At 32.9% G+C, this 14,587-nt stretch overlaps 2 protein-coding genes across 2 annotated transcripts; one reads left to right on the top strand and one right to left on the bottom strand.

Annotated features, from left to right (window-relative positions):
• LOC109359799 (protein FAR1-RELATED SEQUENCE 5-like) lies at positions 9,242-10,573 on the bottom strand. Its single transcript, XM_019604495.1, has 2 exons — positions 10,321-10,573; positions 9,242-10,206 (listed from the first exon to the last, which is right to left on the bottom strand). Exons 1-2 carry the CDS (start codon positions 10,571-10,573, stop codon positions 9,242-9,244), a joined length of 1,218 nt encoding a protein of 405 aa, XP_019460040.1.
• Positions 13,581-14,270, top strand: LOC109359560 (oleosin 1-like). The gene has a single exon (XM_019604264.1). It carries the CDS (start codon positions 13,617-13,619, stop codon positions 14,043-14,045), a length of 429 nt encoding a protein of 142 aa, XP_019459809.1. The 5' UTR covers positions 13,581-13,616; the 3' UTR covers positions 14,046-14,270.

The following is a 14,587-nucleotide window of genomic DNA, read 5'->3' as shown; positions in this document are numbered from 1 at the left end:
AATAAACACACTTAATTTAATTTATTATTATTGTCATAGTAACACATTTAGGTATTTCGCAAAATATCATTGGGTCGGTATAGAGACATAGAAAACTTTTAGTATAATTTGGATTCCAAGCTACAGTAAAACAAGTTCATCTATTTGTCTGAGAGACATGTATGTGTCTGTTGAACTTCTATCTAAAGAAGCCTTGAAGAGTGATCAAGTCTAATTGTCCAAATCATTCCAATAAAAGAAGATCTATGTGGATTGTACAATTTGAATACTTTTACCAAACACTCTTTGCCTCAAAAGTCTGAGAAAAATGCAAGAACTATACTTTATATGATCACTACAAAACAAGTGTCTGGTTCTTCTGAGCCTAATATTATTATTGAGGATATCACATTTAGATTTAAGAGAATAACTCATCCACCAATTAAATATAAATATCATGGTCATATTATGTTTTGACGAAATAAAATATTATTTTAAATGGACTTAGGTTTAGAAGTCCATAGTCTCATATTCAACATTATTTAAAGTATGTTAATACTGAGTAAATGACATAAATAAAATTTGTCTTTCTTTTAATATTTTATAATCTCTTTAGAATCCTTACTTTCTTAGTTGCTAGGGTTAACACCCTAACAGTGGTAATATGGATGAACTCTTTTGCAAAAATCATTTTGAACTCAAAATATATTTAAAGGATCTTGCTGCTAAGAAAAGAATATAGAATTCAAACACGCCAGAGACTAAATTGTGAACTTTTATTAAGTTCGCACTGAAGCGAATCATTTGCGTAGCCGTTGGATTAAAAGATAGTTGATCTGAGCCGTTGATTTGGTTACTGGTAACCTTTAACCATTGAGAAGTCAGTTTGGAGAAGTGAGACTTCAGCGTGTATATAAGTCGGTTTCAGCTAGGACATCTTCTGGCTTGGGTGACGTCTTATTAAGGGAAGACGACTTCTGGCTTGGGTGAGCTCGTTTTGAGTGTAGAGGACTTGTCAATACAGTGGGCCTAGGACGCATATGATGCACATGGGCTGTGCAAGTATAAACTTTTTTATATTGGGCCTATTTTTTTTGTATTGGTTGGAGCATTTTTTAAAGTAAATGTTAAATTGTAATTGTAAAAATTTGTAATAATAATTCAATTGATTTAATGGGCATATTTTTTAATCATTGGAGGCAGATTTTAAGTAGGCATATAAAAAGCATTGTAATTGGGAAATTGAAATAAAAATTAAATTCTTTTAAATTAAGTTACAATAATAATAATTTTAAAAATGTCCTAAATGTCCTCCTGTTTCATACGTGGTTGTCTACAACGTTGTGACCTACTCGATGTTCAATTCTAGTCCGGTCTTCAATTGTAGTATGATCTTCAACCATATTTGTCTCTGCGGTAGGCAAAATCATAGAAACCAGATTCGCTGGTTTGCCCGGAGAACTGCGAATCAGTTCGCGAGTACCGATTCGCAGTACTTTGACGACCCAAAATGCTCCAATTCGCATATTGATATCTAGTTCCAAGCGAACCACTATTAAAGATGTAATTTATCTCATTCTTGAGCTTCAAACCGTGACCAACCGAATACGAATGAGAAGTCATAGCAAAAAAATAGAGAAAAAAGAGAAGATAAAGGATGAGCCGCCATAGAGAAAGAAAATGCAAGAAGAAGGAGGAGGAAGAAGAAGATAGATGCAAAACCAAGATGGAGCCTAGGGATTGAATGAAATTAGGTTTTGGTAATATTGGTTAGGGTATTGAGTTACTTAGATAACCCAAAATACTTTAATGGGTCCAACTTAAATAAAAGTTTATCTTTAAAAAAATAGTGAATTTTTTTTCCTAAAAATTTAAATTGACTCATTCATTTAGTTTTCATTAATAAAAAATACACTTAAGTGAAAATAATCAAATTATTAAATCATATTAGATTATAAATTATTCAAATTAAATATAGAATCAAATAAAAAAATTAAAAATTATTTTTTTTAAATATCTTGTTAATTATTAGTCAACCATAATAATACAAGTATAAAGAATCTATTGAATATATTAACTAAATATACCTATAACGTACTGATACTTTGATAGGGTAACGTACCATGTACTACTTATCCGTACCCATATCAAAGAGAATCGCATATTATGTGACCATGGGCAAAATATTACCATGAAAGAACTTGGTCCAGCACCATCATCTTAATTTAATGTAAACCTTATATCATTGAAATATATATTTGTTGATTGAGGTGTATCCAATAATTTATTCATGAAGTCACTATCCTCTATAGAGAAAGAGTGAGGATGAGACATGATATCATCAAGGCGACGATGATGCGATGATTCATATTGAAAAGACATTCTTCCTGGTTGAATTTTGTAAGAGCTAGACATTGATGGTTGATACATCGAATATTGTGACATCATGGGTTGGATTATCGTAGGTTGGAATATTGGAGTTTGAGGTGTGAGAGGTATAGGGATGTATGGTGGTTGTTGATTTTTTTGATAATTTATATGGTGTGGGTCTCGTAGTAGTAAATCAGCAGATAAGTATGATCTAGAATTGGTTAAATACCAATTCATATATTGTTGTGTGTGGACTAGAGTTTGGATCGGAAGTCCTTGCAAGACCTGATTCTTGCGATGACTCTAATGATCAATCCACTTTACATGCTTGATGACCCAGTTTGCATATTGATTTATGCCTTTGTCAATTATGTGCAGGGCATCAGTATTCTTTGGTGATCATGGAACATCTTGAACCAAGTCAAACTGTAGTGTATAACACCATGATTTTCTGTGCGCGTTTTATTAATTATTTAATTGACAAGCGATTAATTTTAGAAATTAATCGGTATTGATTTAGGCTAAAACTCAGTTGAGTTTTAGTCTTGTATTGTGATTTCTAATTTACGGTAAAGTTTCATAATTTTCTGAGACTGAAAGTCTTCGGGCCTCTTTCGGGCCCAAATTCACCCTAAACTCGGCCCAACTAGGATTTTTTGAGTACCGTAACCCGGAATCAAATTCTGATTATGCCATTGGCTTCGAAATATTATTTCGAGTCAAAATAGATACCAAGTTTGTCCATAACTCATCTCTAGATATTTTCACTCCGAAATCCAAGTTTCGACGTTCTAAACGTAACCCTATATGGGAGATTATTAATCTCCAGCCGAGTTTTAACTAATAATATTAGGGCATGTTTTAATCACAATGTTTCATCGCATTAGTCACATCACTCATTCATGAGTCAGGCTTGCTTGTTGAATAAGCAAAAGTACCACCACTTTATCACCATGATTCCAATCACTTACTTAATCCTCTAAATTGCTCATCCACTCCCTTACACACATCATGGTCCTTTGATCTTCCCAAATCTGATTTCTCCTCTATAAATAAAGCACCATTTCCCTTGAGGGAGCTCACTTTCCCTCCTCATTTGCTCTCTTTAAGTCATAAGCATTCATAGTAGATTTCAAGGTATTTTCTCCAACTTTGCTTCTTAATCTCTTAAGTTCTAGCCATTAGATGTTTATAGATTTTTACTATGTTGTTTATATGTATGTTAAGAATATTTTCAACCGTTGAAATCACCAAATAGTCTTCCTAACTGTTTATGTAATCAAAACCCTAAAACTTGTGCTTTCTTGAACTTAAATGAGTTTTTTCACACAAAATTGTTATCACTTTCCACCATTCTTGTTTTAGCTTTAGTTTCTTGCATGATAACATTTCAAGACTTCAAAATAAATCTCCTATTTAACATGAGCCGTGACCTTATTGGTGTTTTTAGTGGTGATTTTTACCTCCATTTGTGTTAAGACTTGACCTTATAAGTATTTTGTTGATTTTAGTTAAAGGGGATGATTATGTAATCAAATGAACCTTTTTGGAGTTTTTAAACCATGTAAAGCTTTGATTTTTCCACTTGTTTTTGGCTTGAAAAAAACCCATAGCCTTGGACAAGATTAGATGTATTTGTTTTTCTGTTTTTCTAACTTAAAATGTTTGAGTTAATTGGAAATTTTGTTGAAAAATTGTTGTTTTAAAAGTGTTAAGTATTAAAGGATTTTTGATAAATTGTTATCTTTTAATTTCCAAGTTAAAGTAATAATTTGGAATAAAAAGTGATTTACTAAAGTCTTGATTTTATAAACTTAAGTGTTATAAAGTCTTGGATTTTACTTAAGTTAAAGTGTCGATTTGCTTAACGAAAGCTTACTTTAAAGCGATAAGTTTAACTTAACAAATCTTGAGTTAAAGTAATGATTTTAATTAAGTTAACTTACTTTAAATTGGTAGGTGTAACTTAAGAAATCTTAATTTAAATTAGTGACTTGAATTAAGTTGAATTATTTTAAAGTGGTAAATGTGACATAGAAAGTCTTAATTAAAACGTTGATCTTAATAAGAATGTCCTACTTGTAAAAGATAAGATTTATGAATTGTTCTCATTACTGGAAGAATTTAATAGAGTGAAAATGCATGTCCTGGAAAATTTTGTTTAAGGAAAGACTTCATATTTAAGTGTGTCTATTACGACTCACCTCTCTTTCTTGGGAACTAACCTGGTGTTTAATCACAAACTAAGACATGATTCCAGTATAAGAACATCGTTGATTATATTCGAGTAAACTCGTATTAATTTCAATTTGAAAAATCTTACTGTAAGGTATTGATTTTAGAAAGGATGCCTTACTTGGTAAAAATATAAGTTAAGTTTTTGAATAAGTGTCATCATATAAGAATTTTATTTATCAAGTATTCTAATTAAGGTTTATGTTGTTTGTTGCCGTTATGGTGACGAAATTTCTATAGTTGCACCACATACCATACACTCACCTATTGTCGAAGAAGCTTTCTGCACGGAATTATCAGGTGAGGGAGAATACATCGTGACACAGTGGTGTCAGAATATGACTTCCGGACCTCCTAAACTACCTCAAAGGTTTGGAGTTGTCTTGGTATTAAGAAATCTTGTACTTAATCAATTGTTTGTTTGTTATGATCAAGTACTTATGATCTCTTAAGTCATATCGTTTAAGTTATGTTATATATAGAGTAATATTGTGGTTATCCATGGATGAACATTACTCAAATAACTGTAGCGAGGAATAATCGATTAACACATAACTTAATCGATTAGTAATACTCTATAAATCCCCCTGTCTGATGAACATAATTGATTATCAGGACTAGTAATCGATTATCAATGTCATAAGACAAAATTCTTTTAGCTACTGTAACTAGACAAAATTCTTTTAGCTACTGATGAACATAATTGTTATAACATGTGATGCGAGTAATACAAGATAAAATACTTTAAAAGGGACTGATGTCCCAAAGATGAAAAAATACCTATCATTAGAACATAAGTAAAACGTTATATACCGATAGTATGGGATGCTGATTGTAACATGATTACTTAGGGCCCTTCTGTCGAGTTCGTCTACTGTTATGATGTTAAGGGTGAAGCCCACAAGGTTTATGTTTTCCATGCAATGAGATCGTCTAACCGTAAATAGCTTTGACATTGGGTTGTCAAGGATGATTCGACGATGGTTCGTAGTGGTGAGGATATTATTCCTCTATCGTGTTAAGACTTAAGACCGAGTCCCACAAGAAGCATTATGTTTGGAGATGTCTTTGGTTGGGCCGATCATGTAAGAATCAACAATGATTAAAAGATTTAATCGGCTAACCTCGCTTAGTGTGCATACTCATTATGAACAATGAATTAGTAGAGAGGAAAGTTATGGGAGATGAACGAGCCCCGAGATGTTGTGAGGGACAGCGATAGTAGTGATGCGTCAGCAAAAGCCTTGAGAGATTCTAGGTGAGATGAGTCCCCTATATTCTTCGATGAGGTATTCTGTTGGATCAGACAGTTCTCACAACACAAACTAAACAATCTCTGACAACCCCTTTTTGCAATTAGGATCAATGAGAGGGATGTCCAGAAAGTGTTTGATATGACACCGTTCTGAAATGGACAGTTCCTTTAGAACAAATCAATCACATATCCTTGCGAGGAATGAATTTGGTACGCTCAAATCTGTTTCTTATGAGACCTGTACTCTCGGTTATTTCTGAATAGTTTATTGGAAGGATATTGATGTAAGGATGGGTGAACTAAACATAACATTCATATATTGTACTCGTGGATATTTGTTCCCAAATCCTGAGTTACAAACATCATTCATCATCAACATATACATGTATACATCATTTATCTGTCTTGGTGTGATATTCTATATAATTTCACGACGTCAATGAAGAGTATTCATTATGTGTTTTACTCTATCTTTCTTTTTGGTATACTTGTATACATCATTGTTCAGATGGATCGATCAGCAATGATTCAGAATTACCGATTCATGATGTCGCAGGAGGGGACTTAAAGAGTTGATAGGGCGAGGATTAGGACTACGTGTTCCGATTTTGACACGGTTGAGGAAATGGAGGTTGACGACGACGTCGACTATGTAGAGTTAGTCTGCATAGAGGACTCCGTGGAGGTAGGAGACCTCTCATTGGACTCAGAGCCTGAGAACTCCCGCTAGTCGCTAGGAGCTGCTTCTCTTATTTTTCTTTTTGGAATAGGGATACCTGTGTAGGATATTTTTGTAATGCGGACACCCTCAACTTATTTTGTACTTATTTTTACTTTACAGCTTTTAGTTAGGCGATGATTAGATTATGCTTTGTATTTTGTAACCACATTGTACTAGACCAAGCAACACCTTGTTGTGTGTGTTGCAGGGTCAAGTCTTTTATAATGAGAAGCATTCAGAAAAGTGTTATACCATTTTCAATTACCATTAGATATCAGTTACTTACTTTCCGTAGTTTATAAAAATGTGACGTCTTGAAAAATGAATGGATATAAGGAAAACCATTTGTGATTTACATATTACATAAAAGAAAAAAAAATTACCCATCTTTCTAAGAGAATAATTACATTATTTATGAAGTGATTTTCGAGGCGTTACATAGTATGAATCGATATGTTTGATGTCATTCGATGATTGAGACACAAATCAAAGTTGTGCATGCACTTCACACCTTCTTATCTTATTGGACATGACGTGGGAGATTGATGTTATAAGTCTCATATGAGAGTCATTTAAACTACAAAAAAGAAATAGAACATATTATTAAGAAATCAAAATATTGTGTCAATTTGTAATGGTAAGAGTTTAAAATATGTTACTACGTTAGCGTCCATTTGATCTATGTGTGACCTATATGCTATCAAATCCCCACGTGGAATTCTTGTAAAGATACAATTTTCGAGACCCCACCTATATAAAATTTATATTAGTTATGATAGGAAAAATAAAGAAATTACTTGTAAATAAAATTTTTGTGTAGGTAGAACTAGATATTACCTTTAAGAAAATCAATAAGTTGGTATAGTATTCACCCTATGTGCAATGAAAGGTAGGCGGTACCACGCCCAAGATTGTAAAAGTAGCAAGCAGCCATTCGTGGCCCTTGGATTTGGTTTTGTTGCCTTACATAATTCCAGATATAAGTTAGCCAAACAAGTTGAACCTCAACTATATTGGTTAGTTCTTGCTAGATCCTGAAGTAAAGGTAAGTACATTAAATGTACTCGACTATTAGATTTATTGGGTATAAACTCTCCTCCAATAATCCAGAGGATGCGTGCCCTACAATATTGTTGTAGTTATAGTTGTATAAGTTCAGATGACAGTTGACTAAAGTTTTGAATTAACCAAGTTAATTTTAACTCACCCTCACATATCTACTCCTTCGATTGGAATCTTTCTCAAAAGTTCCATACACAGTTCATTCCAATAAAAAAAAAGTGGGTCCCACTATCAGTAACCTATTAACACTAACTCCTAGTTGGAGTGAAACATCTTCCAAAGTAATGGTGCATTCACCATACGGAAGATGAAAGGTGTGAGTCTCAGGCCTTCATCTTTCAACCAGAGCTGTAATTAAAGATGAATCTATGTTGTAAGTTCAGAGGCGAGATATTTGTGAAAAACTACTGAGCTTTAATAGATCTTGTAATAATGATTCTTCTCCAATAAAATTAACATGTCTCAATTTCATATGTTCTTTAATTGGGTATTGCAAAAAATAGAAAAAGTTATAGTTAATAGAAAATATAATAAGTAATGTAATTAAATTAAATTGACAGTTTTTGTAAATAAAAATAAATTGTGATGGAAAATAAGTAAAAAATTTCAAATGGTGGATGATAGAGGTAGGACTACAATCCACCTCCTTGTTGACATTGTTTACTCTATTTACTATATGAGGCAAATGTATTCTTATTGTAATTAATTATCTGTTTCTATATATATAAACAAATCCTCAATGTAGGCGATAAGGATCTAACACATGTCTTTCTTCATATTTTACATTCTGTTAACCACATATGCCAAACTCGTTTTTTAAAAATATCTTACTGTATAAATAAATATAAGTTAATTCCTATCCGCAAATGAATGTCTATGAAAAATAAACTAACTGAATAATTGATCACATATAATCTGTGTTGATCTTGTAACCTTAGCAAGTTTGATCTAGCCATGTAAGTTGAAGGTATAGTAGATAAGAAAGTTTATTTGTTGTTAATGTAAAAAGTAAGTTGAGAGTGTAGTAGAAAATAAGTTGTAGAGTAGGTTAATTTATATGAGTTAAAAGTAGTAGGGAAATTTTGAAAATGGGTGCACTTTAATTTTGAAAATGGGTGCACAATAGGAAAATGGGTTGGGCCATAGAGACTTTAGAGCAGACTGAAGTGGGTTTGGGCTAGTGAGATGTCTAACTAGGAATCTGCGCATATGTCTTTTCCAAGTCTGAAGTCGGTTTCACCCAAGGAGACGTCTTAACAGATGTTGGTTTGGGCTAGAGAGACTTCCTGAAAAAGCCTACAACGTAGTAGTCTAAAGTCAACATATGCTACATTGGTTACCACACTTACCTCTTGAGCTCGTCCCAACAAGTCGTCCTTTGGGACACACACGAGAAGGGTTCCTTACTTGGTCTTCATTACCATTAACAACATTTTCCATGGAACTAGAATTTTGTTTCAATTGGAGTCTACTACATTCATTGTAAAAAATTTCCATCATTTCTTTAAAGCCTTCCTCCGTTTTGCAAGCAAGGTTATACAATCCTCTACATTTATCACTCAAAGCTCCATATCTGCTGCTTTGAACTGATTCTTGACTTAGGTCACACTGTTCGAAATTTACACGATGATCATCTTTTGTTTTTTTGTTGTCCATTTCTCAAGAACAAGACAAGATGGCAATTGTGGCATGTCGAGAATTAGTAACAGACAAACAAGATGATTACATGATATCCCAAAAGATTCCATTGTTCTACATGAACATTTAATGTCCACATTAGAACCACCATCATAATGAGAAACATGCCATTTCTTGTTGGGGTTGTAATGCTTTCCAACTTTGTATATTATATGACTTGATGTTTGATGGGTAGAAATTATCTTCCTTTTTGCAGCTTCCAATAACATTTTGCGAAATTCTTTGAACACCATTCTAGTATATATCGAAGCAGCATGCCCCTCTATATTATGATAAAGAGTTTGTAACAACTCTTCACCATATGAAAATTTAAAATCTTCAACAACCTCATTGTTGCGTATGTGACTTACACATCGTTGAAAATGATGCAAAAACTCGGTCACATTATATCCTGACTCTATGTACCTTCCCATTTGTGAATGTAAGCCTTCACATCGTGATGTGCAAACCAACATAAAACTTTCCTCGATGTAAGACCTGACCCATATACTTTTGCAATCATAAGTCTGAGTGGCCCAAACATTATTTTGAAGCCCATGTTTGATGATAACTTCCTCCCACATCATCTGAAAATCTTCAACCTCAACATCAGCGTACATAACTTTTTGGAAATCCTTATGAAAGTTCTTTTTCTTTATATTTTTTTCAGCATTGTTACATATATGCCAAACACATAACCTATGATAAGTTTTGAGAAAAACTCTTTGGATTGCATTCCTCATAGCCAAGTCTTCATCCGTGGTAACACATTTCTGTTGTTTCCCGTTCATTGCCTCTAAAACTTTCTCAAGAAGCCACACATATGTTTCCTCTGTCTTATTTGACACAATAGCTGCAGCAAATATTGTTGTTTGGTTGTGATGATTTACACCAGAAAATACGATGACTGAAAATTTATATTTGTTTCGACTATAAGTTGCATCGAATGCAAGAACATCTCCGAAAATTGAATAATAAAAAATGCTATGTCCACCAGCCTATAACAATTGTTGCAACTTACCTTCTTCATCTACTGTATGCTTCCAATATATTGTACAATATAATTTCGATAGCTCCTTCAAGTATTGTAAGGCTGCTTCTGCGTTGCCATTTTTGTTCCTTCTTTGCTTCTGGATTTGATTATACATGTCTTTCTTCAAAAACCCAATGTAGCAATAACCATCACATTGACCAGCAAATGAAGCAAATATTTTCCCCATTCCAATGCCCACCTCTCTCATGGTGTTCATCTGAGCGACATTTGTCTCTGTCATGCTTCGGTTAGAGGCTATCATCCCACTATACTGTTCACCAAGGAGTTCATGGTTATGTTCATCGGAAAAATAACTGACATACCAACCTCATTTTTCCTTGTCATCGTGGATCTTCATTCTTGCTAAACAACAACATCTTGTATCTTTTTTGGGCGCCCACTTCCAAACTACATCATCTTTTTTCTCTCTAAATCATTCTCTATCACACAAAAATGAGGCCATAAAATTTCACTAACTTTTTCCTAGCGGGTATGATATTTTCTAATACCGAATACTTTCTTCATACCATACTTCTTATAAAATTCATATACAATATCATTGTTCAAAGACATTAACTTCTTCACTTCATCTTCATTTAACAATCCAAAATCAATTTCTTTAAAACCTAGATCTTCTTTTCATTCATATTTTCAAAATCACTATCATCAAATTCTTCTTCAGCCTAAAATCACCAAAATATATCATTTATATGACAAATATAAAAACTACAACAACAAAATAAAAAAAAATTCTCAAAAATAATACCTCATCACAATAGTTTTCATTGTTGTTAATTTCTTCTTCCATCTAGTAACATAAACAAAGAATAAAAATAAAATTAATCAATATAATTATAATAAAAAAAGCTAACAATACAATAAACCAAAATAACGTCTAAACAAAGAAGAAAAAAGTTAACAATACAATAACAGTCTAAACAAAGAAGAAAAAAGTGAAAACTAACCTTAACAATGCACTTTCACCAATCCAAACTACTTTCTCAGCAACTATGTTATTACACCCTTCCATAGTTTCGAAAGATAGAGATTGTAGGGATACATATACATACTAAAGTCAGTTTAGCTCAAACCGACTTTAGTGATCACAACTTCTCTACCAATGTCATCTAGGGGAAAAACGAGGACATGAAGTCTCCTTTCACCAAACTGAATTCCACCTAGAAGTCATCTTCATGCATTTCGACGTCAGGTCCAGCAGAAGTAGCATTGAGCCAACCTGACTTCTAGGATGATGTCTCACTCTGCCAACATGACTTCTTATTGGTGACCAATAGGTAGCCGGTAATAAAATATTTTTACCCAATGGATTTGCACTAGTTCACTTGGAAGCGAACTAATATGTCGTTCGCATATTAGTTCTCGCCTTCAAATACATGTCAAGGCTCAGCAAAAAATCGAGAGAAGTTAGCTTTGGAATAGAATGTTCTATCGACCTTCTAGCTCAACTACATTCATATACTTGAAAAAAAAGAAGCTATTTTTTAATGTAGAACTTGTAATAGCTTTATGCTTTGTTTGATTAAAGAAAGAAAATGAGAATAAAGAAACATGTGAGAGATAATAAAGAGAAAGAAAAATGTGAAAAAATGAGTAGATTTTTATGTTATTTAATATGAGAGAAATAAAAAAGAAAGAAAAAAGAATAGATAATGATCTTATGTTTTAAAAGACAAAATCACCATTAAATAATAAAGAATAGGCAAATATTATTATATTGGTAAAGGCTAAAATTGTTATTTCATTAAGTTTTACTTTTTGTAGGTCTCATACTTTGTTTTATCTCCTCCACCCCTTCTTTCTCATCATCCAAATGAGTGAAAAACTCACTTTTTCTCATATTCCTCTCACTTCATCTTCTTTCCTCTCTTTCTCTCTCAAATGAAGCTTAGTATTATTGTTGGTGATTAAGACGACAAACTTCCTTTGTCTATATAGATAAAAGTTGTTTGGTAAGAAAGGATACTTTATTTTTAAATCAAAAGTGTTTGGTAAGAAATAATACTGTAGTCAAATTAGAAGTGGCTTGTGAAGAAAGAATATACTGTGATAAAGCCAAGAATTTGTAATATTAAAATAATTTATAACCATGAGTTTATAAGTTCTGCTTGAACAGAACCAATAACAAATGAGAAAAATAAATAAAGGGCCGAGGGTATCGTGTGAAGATCTTGTATACCCTATGACTTGACACAACTTATTACATACATGCATTCACATGTTCCTCCTATCTTATTCTTTGTCTCAGACCAATTATATATTGTTATATGAATAAAAGAAATTTTTTAAAATAAAAAATAAAATTCTAATTAATTCTAAAAAATAAACGAAACACAGTTGGAAATAGTTAATTATTGTCATGTACAAAAGCAACAATTGTAATTCTGTTAGTTTATTTAAAATATTAATGTCACACACGCTATCTCACACCACTTTTTCATTCTCAAATAAAAAGAATCTCCACCAAAACTACCAATTGCATAAGGATTGTACCATATTCCTACACTTGCCTACGAGCATATACACCAACTGCCACTCTCTGTTGCTGGCAATGGTAAATTCGTATCCGTATTAAGTATGGACCCTTCTTAAACATTATAAAAAATAGTGAAAAAAAAAATGTATACATAAACGCAGCCACATAGATTTGCATGCAACCAATGCATGAAAACCTCACCAACACGTGCCATACCACCCTTTCAGATATTGCCACCAAACCCTCCACTCGTCACTTCATTTAAACAACTATCATGGGAAAAAGTTTTATTACACATACACAACACATCCGAATTGAAAACCATGTTTTTTGGTACCTTTATTTAGACTAAAATGGAGATTACTGTCTCCATTTAATTAAAAATGACATTTTATTAAAAACAATTACAAAAATATAAATTAACATATTTATATTATGAATTTAACTAGTTAAGAATATAGAAAGATGATTTTTTTGGAACTTATAATCCTTATCCATGTGTTGGAGGATCCGAGTAACATGATAAATAAGTTGTATGAGTACAACTTTATATGATTAGGGATATAAAAAATATTATACTCTTAAAATATCATCCACATTCATATTTAAATATTATTGAATATTCAAAAAAGTAATATAAATAAGTAGTGAATAATATTGTGTATAAATTTTTACATGAATAATACATAAATATTACAATGACGTTATTTTTAGGCTTGCACCGTCATATGTATATATATCACTCACTCCTAGCACTATCTATCTTCTCATAATACATAAAGATTCCAATATGGCTGAAGCGCACTTCCAACCTCGCCATCAATCCTACAACCAACACAGTCCTCATCAACAACAACCTAAAACCACGCAACTTGCAAAGGTAGCCACCGCAGTCACCGCCGGCGGCTCCCTCTTGATCTTATCAGCGTTGCTTTTGGCTGGTACGATCATCGGCCTCGCCATTGTCACCCCATTGTTTGTGATATTCAGCCCAGTGTTGGTGCCAGCAGTGGTCACAGTGGCCCTCCTTAGCCTAGGGTTTTTAGCCTCCGGTGGTTTTGGTGTGGCGGCGATGACGGTGCTGACTTGGTTATACCGGTATGTCACCGGTGATAATCCACAGGGTTCTGATCAGTTCGGCACAGCGCGTCACAAGCTGATGAATAGAGCGCGTGAGATTAAGGATTACGGTGGAGGAGGAACATATTCATCTTCTTAATTAATCCCTGAACTTGCATGCACATGAAACTTGTTATTGTACTCTTTAAACTTTTCTCTAGTTATATTTACGTGCCTGCAATTTCTGTTATTCTCTCTTTTTCTTCCATTCATTCGTCTTTCGCATTTTCTTTTATTGTGTATCATCAATCATCACAGATTGTAATATCTTCTTCTAGCTGCATTCAACCGTTGAAGAACGATCTTTTTTTATTTTTTCCACTTCTATGTTATTTTTGCGTTTCTATGGTAATTTGTATGTTTTTGAATGCATTTATCTTGGAAAGCATCAAGATGATATGAGATTAATACGGTGCTTGGACATCAAATACTTTTCGGGTTATTTCTTTAACTCGGTCAAATTAGAATTTTCTTAAATCACAATAGATCATTTCCTAAATCACAATAGATCAACCTCTCATTCATTCAATTAAGACCGTAAATCAAGGGGTTATCAAGTTACAATCTTTAAATGGCTCTGATTTTATAATGATTTTTTTCCACATATTTTATTTTCCTAAAAAAATAAATTTCTCCCTTCAT

Source organism: Lupinus angustifolius, chromosome LG11 (assembly GCF_001865875.1).
Source record: "Lupinus angustifolius cultivar Tanjil chromosome LG11, LupAngTanjil_v1.0, whole genome shotgun sequence".
NCBI lineage: Eukaryota > Viridiplantae > Streptophyta > Magnoliopsida > Fabales > Fabaceae > Lupinus > Lupinus angustifolius.
This window is presented reverse-complemented; position numbering and strand designations above follow the sequence as displayed.